The following is a 17,512-nucleotide window of genomic DNA, read 5'->3' on the forward strand; positions in this document are numbered from 1 at the left end:
GTCGTCGAGTGCCGTCACATAATTATCACGTAGTCGACGCCTAAGATAAAGGAGCGTCGTTAGAAGTCGTACCAACTTAGCATGTAGGAACTAGTGATCATATCAACCTTTTTTTTTCTTTTTTATTAACGTAGAGGAAATCCGCACGGACACCAGGTCGCTTCTGGGGAAAAGCGGCGTGGTAGTGCCGGACTCCAACCGACTAAAACCTCCACGATGACCGTCCCGGCTGCGATTGAAAGGGGCCCGGGAACCGGTGTGAGCGATACACCGCCCCCCGCGTGCCTAATACCGCCGCTTGATGGAGCGGTGTGTGGCCATTGTCACTTGGCCAAACTTGAGGGTTGGATGATAAAATAAAATAGCTAAGTCGTAACACAACTATCAATTTTACTTTTATTAAACTTTATTATGAATTCAGCAATCATAATGGAATATACACTGAATTAACACGCATAAATCACAATTTACTCCACAACTTTATGTAGAAGCTAGTTAGACTGATACGTTAAGTACGCGACCGGTCTAAGTGTAGAAACTCGGTAAAAGGTATTGACTATTCTAAAGATAGAGACTGAGTAGTGTTTAGTAACGATGTTGTGACTTAGCAAAGCTAGGGATGGGTGTGTCTGAGGCCACGAGATGAGCTGATTCATTAAGGACAATTTTGATTAGGAAAGCAAGGGAGATAGACATTGCTTTTGATTGGAGCACAAGAACCCTGGTGAACTAGGAAGGGTCTTAGCCGCCTTTGAGAGAAAGCTGCTAACGGAAAATACCGAGTGTGAGAAAACTAACTTTCCCGTATCTTTTCGTATTAAACATAAATGAAAAGAACACTGGAAATGGAAGATGCTTGTTTTTGGTTTGAAGGACCTTAACTATGAAATGCCAAGATTTATTGGTAGGTCCTTAAGACTATTGAGGGTACGCAGTAAGGATGCGTAGACATCTGGATGCTATCTTGCCCTCAGTGTGTGGCCTGGTCTCTGTTATTTTTTTTTATTTAGTTGTTTACATTCACAATTTGTCCGATTTGGACATTTGGTAGAATTTTTTGGCTGTTTATCATGTGGGTGGCTACCCCCAGCACCATCTTCGTGTTTGTTAGGTTATATCCTTTATGAGATCTGTTGGGTGTTCCTTTTTAGTCTTCTTTCTATGCTTCATGTGTTGATAGTTTCCGCTGCCAGCCGATTCAGGTGCGTTGCTATTCTTTCGCTGTACCTTCTTGCACATCTGCTAATCTCCTCCTTGACCGTTGGTATTCCCAGGATTTTCCGAATGTTCTTGTTTCTAACGTACCATGGCGCGTTTACTATTATTCTAAGAATTTTAGCTTGCATTGTCTCCATTTTGCTTATATGGCTCATTGCTGTTGTTTCCCATAGTGGTATTCCGTACGTGCAGATTGGTTTTATGATCATTTTGTATATTTTGAATTTATTTTCTATACTTAGTTTGAATTTTCGACTTGTTAACCAATGCATTTGTCTCCTTGCCGTCTGTATTTTGTCTATTATTGATTTGATATGCTGTTTCCATGTGAGTTGTGTATCTATGTGGAGTCCCAGGTATTTGACTTGCCTTGTTTGTAATATGTGCGTGCGTGCGTATCTGTTTTCGTTGTGTAAATGTAATATGGTTGCATTCACTGGGGTTTGCTTTTATTTGTTTAACATGTAGCTACCTTTCCATTTTTGTGGTATGTTCTTGTAGTAATGTGACTGCTGTTACAGGATTAGTGTGCCTGACTAATACCGCTGTGTCGTCCGCAAATGTCAGTATTTTGCTATTGGTAGTTTTTGATATGTTGGCAGTGTATAGTGTGTATAGTATTGGTCCTGAGACGCTTCCTTGCGGAACTCCTGCCTTGATGTCTTTGACTTCGGAGTATGTGTCCTTGATTTTTATTACGAAGGTTCTGCTGCTTAAGTGGGATTTTACCAATTGATATATTTGCTCCGGGAATTGTTTCCTGATTGATTGTAGAAGGCTTTCGTGGTTTATTTTGTCGAATGCTTTCTCTATGTCCATAAAGAGGGCTGTACAGTATTGCTTGTTTTCTAGTGCTAGTATTATTTCGTTGACCAGTCTGTGCATTTGCTCTATAGTGGAGTGTTTGTTTCTGAATCCGAATTAGCGATCCGGTATTAATTTTTCCTTCTCTATTATTGGTTTTATCTGGTCGTAAATTACTTTCTCTAGTATTTTAGAGAACATAGGAAGTAATGATATTGGTCTGTATGATGTAGTTCGATGTGAGTCTTTGCCTAGTTTAGGTAACATTATAACCTGTGCTAGTTTCCAAAGTTTAGGAAAGTATTGAATTTTTAGTATTGCGTTAAATATTATTGTGATTTGTCTTATCGCTTTTGGCGGAAGATTTTTCAAGATTTTGCCATTGATTAGGTCGATTCCTGGCGCTTTATTATTTCTTGTTTTCTCGATTATGTTTCTAATTTCTTATGCTGTTGTTTTAGGTATGGTGTAGTATTTGTCAGTTGATGTACTAGTGGTTAGCGCATCCTCGTCCGTATGACTATCGTGGTTGCTGTTGTTGATATTATGTGGTGTAAATGTGTTGCATAGGTGGTTGGAAAATTCTTCAGCTTGCTCTTCGTTACTTCTTGCCCATGTGTTATCTGCTTTTCTGATTGCTGGGACCAGTTTTATTGTCTTCTTTATCTTTTGTGGCTTTCCATAGGGAGTAGTTGTAGTTCTCGTGCGCAGATGGTGACTCAATAACCTTTGTGAACTCGTTGTTATTGTGTTATTTTATTTTATTTTTTATTTCCTTTGCAAGTTTGTTTAGGTGTTTTTTTCTTTTGTTCTATGTTTTTGCCATTTTGCATTCGCTTTTCTTTTTTCTCTAATTTTTTCGAGGATGTCTAATGGAATTATTTTTGTTTGTCTTTTGATTGATTCAGGTATAATGGTTGCCCATGCTGCTTCTTGAATAGTTTCTGTAAATGTTGTTACTGCTCGTTCGATGTGTTCAGGTGTTTTCAATGGAATGTTGCAGTTGGTTTTGCTCTCAATTATTTCTTTAAAAGTTTGCCATTTGGTGGTTTTGTTGCATAGTGTCTCTGGATTGCTATAAAGTATTGGTTTGTTTCTGCATGTAATTATTATGGGTGTATGATCGGAGCTAAGCTCGAGGCTAGATGTTATTTTTAGTTTATTTGCGTTTAGTCCCTTTGTAACTGCAAAGTCGAGTAGGCCAGGAATTTTGCTCAGGTCTGTCGGCCAGTCTGTCGGTCTTCCTGTGGATAATATATTGAAGTTGTTGTTTCTAATGTATTTTTCCAGGCTTCTACCTCGAGGTGTAGTGATTCTTGATCCCCATGGCGTGTGCTTTGAGTTATAGTCTCCAGCTGCAATATACTTGTCACCCAAGTGTCGAAAGTACTCTTCCCACATTTGCGATGTAATTTTGTGCCGCGGCGGTACATATACTGCTGGCAACTGTAAATGGTTGCTGCTAGTTTGTACAGTAACGGTGGTTGCTTGTATATATTCCTTACTAACCTGGCTGTGTAAGTGATGTTTAATGTCGTTTCTTATTTCTACTGCGGTCCCCCCGTGTGCTTTTCCTGAGGGATGTTTGGTATCATATATGGTGTAGTACGGTATTTTTATGTAACTTTTTGTAGTGAAGTGTGTTTCCGATACGAGTAGTATGTCGATATTATTGTCATACAGGAATGTTTTAGTTTCTAGGGCCCTTTGTTGTAGGCTCTTAGAGTTCCAGGCTGCTATTTTAAGCATGTCTGTTTTTATTTTTTACTTAACAAGTTTGTGAGTAGTTGTAACATGACTGTTGTTTGTTGTACTTGTTGCCTTAGTATTGTGTTTAGCTCACTTACTATTTTTCCTAATATCTCCGTACCTTTAATGGATTGTTTGAGCATTTCTTTGATTTCTGTATCGTCTTCGGTGTTGTTGCTGGTTTGATTCTGATTGTTTGTGAGCGTTGCTTGTCTAATGTTTTGTGTTACTTGCGCGTAGCTTCGGTTTCCTTGGGGATCTATATTTCTGTTTACAGCTTTTGGTTCATTTTGTGCTTTCAATGTTGCTTCATTATCCGTTGTACTTTGTTGTGGTTGGTAGTTATTGATTGATCTATTGCGAAGTGGTGGAAACAGTTCACGTTGTAATTGTTTCCTGATTTCACATCCTTTATAGCTGGTTGGATGGTTTCCATTACAGTTGTAGTATTTTATTTCATTTATTTTCCCTATGTATGGACAGTGTATTGTTAAGTGATTTTTTGCATATTTAACATATGCCGGGTGTTACGTCGGACGACCCTCTACCTAGACCATACCATAGACCTAGGCCATACACCGCGGGTCAGACGGGAACCAGATGTCCGCTCATCCTTGCTGCGTACCCTCAATAGTTTTAAAGACCCATCATAAATCCCAGTAATTTGCCAGCTTAGGTCCTTCAGACCCAACAAATATCTTTTTTCCGAACCATTTTTAAAGAGTATGGTTTACTACGGCTTGACAAGGGAAAGTTAGTTCTCACGTACGATGCTTCCTACTAGCAACTTTCTATCGAGGGCGGCTAAGATCTTTCTAGTCCACCAACCTTCGTTTATCCAATCAGAAGCAATGTATACTGCCCTCACTTCCTGACCAAAAACATCATGAACAAATCCGATGGTCCCGTGCGCTAGACACACCCATCGCTAGCTTTCCTCCGACACAGCATCGTTGTTACGTCGCATGGAACATCTGCACCGTAGCCGACGTTACCTGGCAGCCAGCGGCCGACCTACCTTCTTCCCGACCCTCAATAAACTCAAGGACTCACCATAAACCATCAACTTCTACCTTAATTGTTTCCACATGTTGTCAAGTAATCTATTTGTCTAGAAGTATTTTCGGTTTATGTCCGGATTTAGAAAAAGTTCTTGATTTTATTAGGTTCTTAAAAATCATGGAAAAAGCAGGTAGACTGGGAAAACTCAACACATGTCCACCGAAAACGACTGGGTTTTCCCAGGAATGAAATCACCCCCGACCCACGTTGGTGGGAGACTTCCTCATCTCCTTCTGCATTCGCATGGGTCATACCCAATCGGCATCGCGGACGTTTACCCTCACTTCATTGACGAAAGGTGTGAATAACGAATCCGCGTTCTTCGTTCAAGGGACACACCCATCCTTAGCTTTCCTTCGACACAATATCGTCACCGAACAGCACTGAGTTCCCATCCTTCGGAGAATCAAGTCAACCACTTTTACTGCGACATCAGCAGTGCAAGTCAGTCTTCACCAAGGATCCACTCAAGTCAGTCGACACAACATACGCGACAATACGAACAGAGTCTCAGGTCGTACTCATTCGTAGTCAGTTTATATCAACCATTCACTTGTATCACACCGAAGTTGTTGGATTGTGCAAATATATAATACCTGTTAACAGCAGCGTTATATTCAAGTTAACTACCCTTATTATCCCACAAGAAATAAGGGATCGATTCGTGGCGTCGATTAGTCGATCGTAACTGGAATTTACGACTCCCGTTGGCGCGCTTCCCCGAGATCGCGTCTCCCCACGAACGTGCGAATTTACACTCATCAGTCAACTTTACTTCTTCTACACCGCTAGAAGGGTCAACTTCTTCTACACCGCTAGAAGGGTCAACTTCTTCTACACCGCTAGAAAAGTCAACTACTTCTTCTACACCGCTAGAAGGGTCAACTTACAACTAACGTCTAAATCTAACATCTTAGTATAAGCACGAACATTCACTTCCTATTAAGTATCCTCTAGTGCTACGTCCTACTAACATACTAAGTTCAACTCCAAGAGCCTTGCTCTAGTGTACATATACCATATCTTCGTGCGACAAAGTGTCATCTAGGAATTATATCTACTCAACAGTGTAACTTAGATGTTGGAAATAAAAAACTTATAATTCTGTGAATCACAGTGTTACACTAACCGAATCACCCCTATTATCTTAATGGAAATCAGGGGATCGATCAACTCGTAGTGTCGATTATTATAATCGTAACGGGAATTTACGACTCCCGTTGACGTCTTTCCTCGCAATTGCGTCTCCCCGCGATTGGTCGAAAATACACCGGGCTTCTGTTACAACAATTTTTTGTGTGACCGTATTGTTGGCGCCGCATGCATTGTGGTATATCTTTTTTGTGGCGTGGTGGTTCCAATGTTACTATCTTATTTAGAATTCTTTTGATTTCATAAATTTCCTTGTTGTTGGTTCTAGGTTCCAATTCTATTAAGAATAATGGTAATGGTTGCCTCGTATCTTATCTTGTCATATTGTTTATTGCTCTTGTTTGGTGGTCAATTTTTGCTAATTCGTCATTTAATTTTTTTGTGTTAATTTTTGGATGTAATCCTCTTATAACTATTTTGTAGCTCCTTTCCGTTTTGAGCTGGTACGTGTGGTATATAGCATTTTTTTCTCTTAATTCTTTTATCACTTTCCTATAACTTTCTGGGGTGTTTGTTTGTATTTCTACTTTTTCTAGTTTTGTTTGTTTTATTGTGTAGTTTTCCTTCCCAACTATATCGTTTATTCGATTAATAAGCGGGTTTATTATCTGGGCCTCGACAAATATTGGTGGTGGTTTTGTAGTGTGCGTTGATTTAGTTGTGTTTTTCGTCGTCTGGTCGTCATCTATTTCTTCTGTAAGTGAGCTGAAGGAGTTTCTTAGTGGTAATTCTTGCAGCCATCGCTGCTTTTCTGTATCTGGATTTCCTGTTATTTTTCGTTCTTTGTTATAACTCGCCACCTTCCAGCTTTCATCCTGTTCGGTTATTTCTTTATTGATTTCCATATCAACTTCGTTTGTAACTGAGCATTTCTGTTCTTAGTTTATTGGCTTGGGTTTGATATGTTTTATTTATGTAGTAATGTTCGTGTTTGTTAATTATTTTTATTGGTGAGATGTGCTTTTTCATTTTAGATTTGCTTATAGTCTTCTTAGTAGAAGACACGGGTTTCCACCATTTAGGTATGGGCGTTGCTGTTGATAACTTTCTCTTCCCCACTTGCCGCACTTTTTCTGAAGCACTGTTTTACACGTCCGTTTAGCTCGGATGCACAGGTAGAACTGGGTCTCTGTTGTGGATTGAGATTTGGTTAATGTTACACACGTCAGGACATCCCTTTTTTGGACCCCCCACTTTACCAACCGATAACTTTTCGAGTTTTGAATTTTTTTTAAATTTTTTATATATTCTTAAAATATAAATAAACGAATGATAAAAATTGATAGTAAAAATATTCTTTGTTTTTTTTACAGAGCTCGAAAAAGCGCCCGAAATTTGTGCCTCTAGATTAGAATACCCCCTTAAACAAATGACTGATTTAAAGATGGACAACCAGTCAAGAGATGTTGACTGGCCTAAGGATGACAAATAATGAAGAGATGTTGACTGATCTGAGGACGATGAACCAGTCCAGTTTGGTGACGATGATGTCGCAGAGGAAAACTATTGCTGGGTGTTGGCCGCCCCAGCACAGGTCGCTTACAGGTGGAACTGACCGTTGAACATGGAAAAACCCGACCTACCCATTTTTTATCTGATCGGACAATAACCATAAGAAACCTCTTGACTTGAAGGTGTTTTATACCAATTAACGGCCTTAACGGTCAAATCGAAAAGTTTAGGTTTATGACAGTTCCTTAAGATTATTAGGTCCGACTAATTATATTTGCACAGCGCGTTGCCGTCTTGCCCAAGGGATGAATTCTGATTGATGTAAAGAGTCACCGGACGGAACATTAGAACTTCGCGAACCCAAAACAGCGTTGATACCCCGAGGCACAACAAAATAGGCCACTCCCGATTTGAATTGTCCTACAACTCATGTGCTGCTACATATACTTGTGTGTGTTTTCGCTCTACGTTCCTTCACTCTCGCACGTACCATACGAATGTACATACTATATATTCAACACGCCTCCTTACATTTATATCGTACATTTCTATTAAGACACATTTCTTTACTTTGCATTTAAGAACAACGATTAACTTAAATACTTAAATACGATCAACAATCTAAATTTTTCGAACTTATCTTTATATAGTGCTTTTGTAAAAATATCCACGACATTCTCATCTGTGTTTATTTTAATTACGGTTATCAGGTTTTCCTTTATACACTCGTGAACATAGAGATAATGAATTTCAATATGTTTGGAATTCTTCGTAAAATTCCCGTATTTCACTATATTTATCACTTGAGCGTTGTCCTTGCTACGATTGGCACACTTCAAATCCGATGGACTGATTGTTACGTCGCGTAACACTCTACCTAGCCCAGGCCACACACCGCGGGCAATGTGGCAACCAGATGTCTTCGGGTACTCGCAGCGTATCTTCCATAGTTTTAAGCACCGTCCATCAATCTCATAGACTTCCTAGAAAAGGTCCTTGAAACAAAACAAACATCTGGTTCCGAGGAATTTCTAAACACTATTGTCTACCACGGCTGGCCAAGGGAAAGTTGGTTTTTCTCACGCACGCTGCAACTTTCCTCCCACTAACCACTTTCTCTCGAGGGCGGTTAAGACCCTTCGTTTAACCAATTAAAAACGAAGCCTATTCCCTCACTCTCCTAAATAACATCGGCACCAACAAATCCGATGGTCCCGTGCGCTAGACACACCCATCCTTAGTTTTCCTCCGACACATCATCGTCTCCCAAGACGTACTGATTTCACATCCTTCGAACGGTCAACATCCTTCGAGCGGGTAGACACACCCGCAGATCAGTCACTCAATCATCTCGTACACACGCACCAGTGTAAATATTCTCGTTATAAGTTGTGGAATAAACGGTGAAATATAACTTACTACTGTGTCATATTCAATCAACCACCTCTGTTATCCTAACCGAAACAGGGGAACGACTACTTCGCGGCGTCGATTCACCGAATCGTAGCGAGAATTTACGCCTCTCGCTGACGCGTTTTCCTCGCGACCGCGTCTCTCCGCGAACGGTCGTAACACTGATGATGGAGATAAAACTGTAACGGCACTCGGTCCTTCCGTCAAATGTTCTAAAAGAAGGCGTGCGTGGCAACGATTGCGGACGCCTTACAACGAACGCGCGGATAGTGGGGATATTCAGGGGTGACGAAGAAAAAAGAAACAGATCCAATCGAAAGTCAAATTGTAAGAGCTTCAGTCTTGGAAAGTCACGGCTGGAGTTCAGAACCAAATCGTATTTAGTGTAAACTAAGTGTTCAAAAATAAATTCTCTTTTTATTTTTTTTTATATTTTATTTTTCTTTTCATCTGAGATTTTCTTTTTCCTATTTTACGTGACATCCTCATAAATCTTCACAGGTTTATTATCTAGAATTACGTAGAATATTTTCATTACTTCTTTGATAAACGTTAGTTCGCTCACCGCTTCCGATAGAGCCACATACTCTGCATATATCGAAGCCTTTGTTACACACTTTTGTTTTCTTGACTTCCAAACAATTACATTTCCACATAATCTAATTAAATATCCAGATGTGGATTTCCTATCTAAGTGATCTCCTGCCCAATCAGCGTCTACAAAACAACCTATCATTTCACAGTTTTCATTTCTTTTATAACATAATTTTGAATCTTTTGTCCGATCCAAATATTTCAATATTCGCCATGCATACTTAAAATATGTTTCGCTATAACAGTTCTGAAATCTGGTCGTGTATTTGAACTTATATACAACAATGCACCAATTAAATTTCTCTATTTAATATCCTCTTCACTTATCTCAGCCTTTTCAATTTTTCAATTACTTTCCACATAGGTATACCGTACAGTTTGCTATTGTTTCGACCATTCGCGGGGAGACGCGCGTGAGAAAGCACGTCAACGGGAGTCGTAAATTCCCGTTACGATTGGATAATCGACGCCACGAAATGATCGATCCCCTGATTTCTGTTGCGATAATAGGGGTGGTTGAATTGACTTTACACTGAATTAACAGATATAAATAATGTTTATTCCAACAACTTCTTAACTACAAATGTACAATTAATTCGATTGATAGCTAGAGTAACAAGATGTTGTACGCGACGCACGCTTAGATGTTGAAGGTTCAAAAAATGTATAAAGACTGACTTTCTGTAACGATGATGCAGCGGAGGATACTTGCAATGGGTGGGTCTAATGATGCGAGAAAAGCTGATTTCTTAAGACCAAATTCTTGTTGGGAGAGAGCGGGAAGGACTTCTCTGGTAATTGGTTAATTTTCTGGATTGGTGTGGAAGGGCGGAGGAAGGTGTTAACCGCCCCCGAGAGAAAGTTGCTAATGTGAAACATCGTACATGAGAAAAACGAACTTCTCCTATCTTTCCGTAATAAACAATAATCTTCAGACAGTGACTTAGTGCAGATGTTTGGTTCGGTCTGAAGGACCTTAGAAATTCCTAAGATTTATGATCGCCTCTTAAGGTACGCAGTGAAGGCGTGCGGACATCTGGTTGCCATCCTGCCAGCGGTGTGTGGCGTGGTCTAGGTAGAATGTCGCACGACGTAACAGCTATCTTGTAATTTTTTTGTATTTACATACTAGTGACTCAATGTATTTCGTTTAACTCAGTTTCATTTCATTTTTGGTATAATCATATTCTATGCTGATTCCAAGATATTCTTTTATCTCACAAAAATTTTCCATTTCAAATTTGTCGGTCAATAATTTCTTTACATTCTGCATTTTACAAATAGATAAACAAATAGATAAACAAATCACCCACGTATATTAGCAAACAAACAACATTCTCTCCCTGTCCATGAGTGTATGTTTATACAACTCTATGTTAATTTTCTTAAATGCTAATCTCCTTACATGCTTATGATAACATTCATATCAATCCCTCGGACTTTCTTTTAACCCATAAAACGCCTTTGCTGATTTATGTATTCTATTCGTCCTGTCTACATATCCATTTGGTGATTTACATATATCTCCGGAGCTTACTTCGCCATTTAAAAATGCGCTTTCTACATCCATTTGTTCAACAATTAGTCAGTCCATTTTGACAACAATATGCTAACAAAATTTTTAAAGTTTGATTACTCGCTACAGCTATCTGCTATCGTATAAATCCACTTTACATCTAGTACCTCTTTGCCTTTTACATTTTCTACTCATTCCCAAGTTTTATCTTTATAAAGACATTCTATTTCCTTGCCCATAGCCTGTTTCCAATTTTCATGATTTTCGCTATAGATCGCCCCCTCAAATGAACAAAGGATATCTACTCTACAGTAATTTACATAAATCTCACTTCTGTTTTCTGGATATCTCACTGGGATTTTCTTATTACGTGTAGATCTCCTAGGAATCTTCAAGTTTTCGGGATTACTATAATTTTCGTCTTCTTTACTTTCTAAATTTTCTTTATTCGCGTTTTCTAATAAATCATTATCTTCAATGTCATCGTTATCTTCATCGAATGAATTTTCCTCAAGGCCGATATATTTTGTACCTATTTCTACGACCTCTACATGTCTATTATTAGGTGGAAAAGTAATAGTTGCTAGACTCTATAGCCTTGTGACGGCACTCGACGATGGAACTTTCCGATGGCTTCACGACACAAAGCGCTATACCATCAAAGCATAAGGCCGACATGCCTAATATACCATCTATATCCGTACGGTTCTTTCCCCGAATATTTGGAAAAATGCATACCCGGCAACTGTCGCGAATATCTAACAAACTCGTGCGTAGTGGGGATATCGAGGGGCAACAAAGAAAAAGATCTGTTTGGTTTCGAACAAAAGATTCACTTGGTTTCGAACAGCAAAGTGCGAAGGGTCTAGCCTAACAACGAAGCAAACACATTCGACGATTCCAGCTAGCAACTTTCTCTAAAGGGCGGTTAGCATTCTTCTTCAACCACCAACATAGAAATTAACCAATTAACAGGAACGTCCATTTCCCTCACTTTCCGAGCGAAGGCTTTCCTCGACGAATCCGATGATCTCGTGTCCTTAGATACACCCCATCATAGTTGTTGCGTATTATCGACTAAAGAGCAATCGGTCAGGTCAATATCGCGTACCTCGAATGACTTAACGTTCAAGGTAAAGAAGATGGAATAACTCGAGTGTTAGATTTTGACGGCACTTTATTTGTATTCGTTGTAGCACTTAACCGAACTAAGTTGGGACTTTGTCGTCCTGTGTCTGTAGTCTTCGTTGTTTATAGTTGAGCTAAGTTGGGACTCCGTCGTCCTGTGTCTGTACTCTTCGTTGCTTGTAGTTGAATTCTCCCGTTCCTCTTGCCTGATTCTCTCCTCCCGCAGTTGGATTTCTTCTCCCCACCGTGTCCTTCCGGCTGGTCTTTTCCTGGGTTTTTCCTGGCCTCGAGTCATTACGTTTACCGCCCTGGGAGGACATGTAATTCGGAATTTCCTAACGAGAGGAATGGGCCTGTCCGTGTCATAAACGGATGGCCACTCAAATTCCGAATTACAACCCTGGGAGGACCGGTAATTCGGAATTTCCTAATGAGGGAAATGGGCCTGTCCATGCCATAAATGGACGGCCACCTGAAATTCCGAACATACCGCCCCCTTGAAAGGTCCCGTTCAAAAGTTGCTGGTAGTGGTGTTTGGTTGGTTTGTATGTTTTTTTTTCTCAGCGTCGATTGATAAAGGTGCTATTTTATTGATCCCTCGTTTATATTCTCCGTTAATTGTGCGCACCGTAACTACTCGTGTGACCCCATCAGTTCCTGGGTGCAACTTTGTTATCCGGCCCATAGGCCACTGGAGTGGAGGAGTATTGTCTTCCTTTAGTATGACTAACATGCCCTCCTTGAATTCTGTGAGTTCCGGCTTATGCCAACCCTTTCCGACCATCAGATGATTTAGGTACTCTTTATGCCATCTGTTTTACAGATGCTGCCTCACTTGCTGTATCCGTTGTCATGAAGATAGTCGGCCGGGTTTTTGGATAGTAAGATCACGCTCGGAAATGCTAGTTGTTACATCACCTATCAGAAAGTGCCCGAGCGTTAAAGGGCTGAGGTCATCTGGATCCGATGATAGTGGTGTTAATGGCCTCGAGTTGAGGATATCTTCAATTTCGATCATGCACGTCGTTAATTCTTCATACGTGTAGTAACGTATGGATTCTTAGAGTAGACAAGTAATGATGTTATATTTAGAGTTAAGTTTAGTTTAATAAGCAATAACAAGAGGACTACAATATCGTCGTACGTCGATTCACACTCTGTGACCCCTCGACTCACACTGCGCCTCTCAACTAACTTTCTGGCCGTTGTAGCATCTCTTTTGTCTTTTGCTAGGCCCACCGCACACGTGTTCCGCAGACGCTCGTGGCCAAGGTCACGTAGGTCTTCTCTACGAAACTATGCACTTGAAAAGACCGAGGACACATTAATAGACTGACAGCGCCTCGGCTCTCGCGACATTGTCCATGGTTAACTCGGTGTTTCTTAGGCCCTTTTCCCCGATACTACACTCGGCCATCCTGCAGTAACATCTGCCCTCAGATATTGTGTTCATTCTCGTTGTCATCCGATGCGTCATCTTTGGCGTTCAGGACCCAAGGCTTCATGAAATCGGCAGTCGTCGATGTGTGCGCTGGTCTCTCATGCTCCCCTACTTTCTCCGCGGTGTAGCGGTCACTCCGCATGGCTCGCAATACTCGGTACGGACCCAGAAATCTTCCTCCAAGTTTTAACCCTGCGCCGAACTGGGTTCTCTTTATGGCCACTAGGTCCCCCCTTCGGTACTACTTTGCACTCTTTCTTCTTTTATTGTAATTTCGCCGATTCTCCTCTTGAAATGCGGCGATCTTCCTTTTCGCGTCCTCACGTAGCTCGCGGCGTTGATCTTCAAACCTCGCGGCGTTGATCTTCGAACCTCGCGGCCCACTCTTCGTCTATTAGCTTTCTAACTTGTGCATCTTCCTTGACTTGCATTTCGACCCCGACCAGTAGCTGGAAAGGAATTTTTCCCGTGCTTCTGTTTACGGTGAAATTCAAGTATTTCTGAGCCTGGTCGACATGCTTATACCAATCATCGGGTTTGGGTGCAGTCAGTTTAGTTAGTAATGGTATGAGTGTCCTGTTTACCCTCTCTCCCTGCCCGTTGCCCCTCGACGCCCCCGTCGTGATTAATAAATGCTTTATATTTTTTTCTTCGCAATATTCTCGGAAAGCGTTGGATGTAACGCTGTTCCCCGATCGGAGATGATTCGTCGTGGGTTCCCAAAAATAGCCGCTTGCTTCTTCAGTCGATCGACAACATCCGCGGTATCAGTAGACCTAGTAGGATAAAGCCACGTAAACTTCGTGAACGCATCCACTGCTACAAAGATGTGCGCGTATCTCTTCTTTGTAGCTGTCATGGGGCCCATGACCATGTCATGGTCAATATGGTAAGTGTATAACGGCGTGAAGTCTTTGTATAATGGATTTAGATATCCCTCTTGCTTGCCCAATTTTCGTTCGGCTAGGATACAGTCAAGACAGTTGGATACCACGTGTTCGACCTTTTCGCGTAGCCCCCAAAGGTCCTTCTTGACTATAGCTTCTGTTTTGGTGATCCCGAAATGCTCACGCTCCTGCGCCTGCCTGACTACCTGAATCTGCATAGCCTTCGGTACTACTATTAACACATCGTCCTGACACTCCTTATACAAAATATTGTTCCTTATTACATATCCATCGACCTGACTGCACGTTGCGGCGTCTAAAATCCTACGGACTTCAATGTCCTTGTTCTGTGCACTTCTCAACCGTGCAATCAGCCCGTCTTCACTCTCCGTTACATACATAGTGCTCGTCAGGGGGTTTCTACTCAGAGCATCTACATGCTGTATACTTTTACCCGGCCGATGACACACCTGATACTTAAACTCGCCTAGTAACAAGGCCCATCTAGCTACACGCACACACAAATCTTTCTTTTTCATCGTCATGGCGAATGCTTGACAATCAGTAACAATAGTAAACGGCACACCTAACAGATATACCCTGAACCTTTTCAACGCTTTTACTATTGCTAGCACCTCTAGTTCGTACCTGGTGTACTTCGCTTCCGCGGGAGTTGTTTTTCCACTGGCAAAGTAGACCGGATGGAATTTTCCGTCGTTTATATCTAGTTGCATTAATATTGCTCCGTAACACTCTGCGGACGCGTCCGTATGTAACTCGGTCTCTGTGCCTATTCTATATAGTTTTAACACAGGCCCGCTGGTAAGCGCTGCTTTCAAGGTTTTGAAAGCTTCTGATTCCCGATCCCCGAACCGGAATTCTATCTCCTTTTTCAACAGGTCAGTTAAGGGTTTGGCAATCTTCGCGTAGCCTCTAATGAATTTTCGGAAATATCCCGTAAGTCCCAAGAAACTCTGAATTTTTCTAACGGATGTTGGCTTGGGAAAGTTTGCAACGGCCTTGGTTTTATGAGCGGACGGCTTTATGGTGTTTTCCGAGACTATGTGTCCCAAATACTCGATTTCCCTCTGCATAAAGCGGCATTTCTTCCAATTTATGACTAACCCATACTGCCTAGTTAATTCTATGACCATTTGCAAGTGTTCCCACGCTTCCTCTAAATTCTTTGCAAGGATAATAATATCGTCCATGTACACGATGACAATACCCATATCCATCAGTTCCTTGTAAATCATCTTTTGAAAGACAACGGGGGAAATTTTCAAACTGAACGGCAACTTCAGAAATTCGTATTGCCCCGTTGGTGTAACAAAAGAGGTATACTTCTGGCTATCTTTGTCTAGACTCACCTGGAAAACCCCATTTTTTAAATCTATCGTCGTAAAAAGCTGGGCGCCCTGCAACGCATCTAAAATGTCTTCAATTAAAGGCAATGGGAAATGTGGACACTCAATAAGTTCATTAAACTCGCGAAAATCGACACAGAGCCTGATGGAGCCATCTTTTTTCGGACTACAACTATCGGACTTGCATACTCCGAGTCTGATGGTTTGATGACGCCCTCGTTTGTTCACACTTCCATCAAATCGTCCACTTCCTTTTTCTCAGACGGCGCCAGTCTTTGCGGTCTTCGTGCTACGGGTTTGTCGCTTTTCAAAACGATTTTTATCGTTATCCCGAATTTTGTCTTCGCCTTCATATCCCTCCTCATCGCTTCATACTGCTTCAAGCTTTCTTCCAGCTGTTGCATGTTCTTAACTCCATACAACACAGCCTTATTTGCGATCTCGTCGGGAATGCCTTGAATAATATAGCCGAGTTGCGACTGTATATCGACTCTTCCTTGTCCCGCAATCGCACGCATACTATTCATGTACTGTTGCAGACTCTCATCTGGTCTCTTCGTTCTATTCGCTAACTGCTGGTGTATCTGTTGGTCACTTACTGCATCTTCAAACTCGTCTTTTAACGCCTTCCTTAGCTTTACCCAGAAGTTCGTGCACCATTCTCGCCGTACGAAGGGTTGAGCGGAGCCTGTGAGCAGTTTCTTAGCGAAAGCTACCATGTGGATGTCTGACCAACCACACACTTTCGCCATTTCTTCGAAGTCCTTGATCCACCGACTTACACTCGGCAGATCGTCCCCGCTGAAATTTTCTAGCGAGTCCTCTACGTCTCTGAACGTTAACACCGTGCACCGAGGCTCGTTTTGCCTCGATCGTCTTATCACTGGAGTTACCCGAACTCCGTCGTCTTGACTATTGAGATTGCAATTTCCTGGGCCGTTAACGTCCAAACGGTCCCCAACCACACCAATCTTATCGTCGTCGTCGTCTTCTTCTAAATCGTCGTCGTTGTCATCCTCTGGATTGTCTTCTCGTGCACCGCGTTCCCGTTCTACGCGTAACGCAGCAAGCAATCGTTCTACCAGCTCGCGTTTTCTGCCCGCTAGTCTCAGCCGTCGTCTTCTCAGTTCGTCTTTTAGCTCAGGTATTTGCATCTGGGCTACCTGCTCGTCGGTCAATCCTGCTTCTCCTGTATTGTAGTCAGCCATTGTTCTGAAATATCAGTTTCACGAATACAGTCACTTAAACCCTTCACTTGTCACTTGACACTCTAAATCTCGGCTGAGCCCCCCAAAATATGTAGTAACGTATGGATTCTTAGAGTAAGGACAAGTAATGATGTTATATTTAGAGTTAAGTTTAGTTTAATAAGCAATAACAAGAGGACCGACTACAATATCGTCGTACGTCGATTCACACTCTGTGACCCCTCGACTCACACTGCGCCTCTCAACTAACTTTCTGGCCGTTGTAGCATCTCTTTTGTCTTTTGCTAGGCCCACCGCAGACGCTCGTGGCCAAGATCACGTAGGTCTTCTCTACGAAACTATGCACTTGAAAAGACCGAGGACACATTAATAGACTGACAGCGCCTCGGCTCTCGCGACATTGTCCATGGTTAACTCGATGTTTCTTATGCCCTTTTCCCCGATGCTACATACGTGAAGAGCGGTTCCTTCATAATGCGCCCCAAGTGATGTTTAATTGCCTTTACTGCGGCTTCCCATAA

At 41.6% G+C, this 17,512-nt stretch overlaps 1 protein-coding gene across 1 annotated transcript; it reads right to left on the reverse strand.

The window, feature by feature from the left end:
• Positions 1-16,007: 16,007 nt before the first annotated feature.
• On the reverse strand, positions 16,008-16,991 carry LOC143303955 (uncharacterized). Its single transcript, XM_076626174.1, has one exon. The coding sequence runs from the start codon at positions 16,989-16,991 to the stop codon at positions 16,008-16,010; it is 984 nt and encodes a 327-aa protein (XP_076482289.1).
• Between the last annotated feature and the right edge of the window lie 521 nt (positions 16,992-17,512).

This window comes from Bombus vancouverensis, chromosome 17, assembly GCF_051014615.1.
Source record: "Bombus vancouverensis nearcticus chromosome 17, iyBomVanc1_principal, whole genome shotgun sequence".
Taxonomy (NCBI): Eukaryota; Metazoa; Arthropoda; class Insecta; order Hymenoptera; family Apidae; genus Bombus; species Bombus vancouverensis.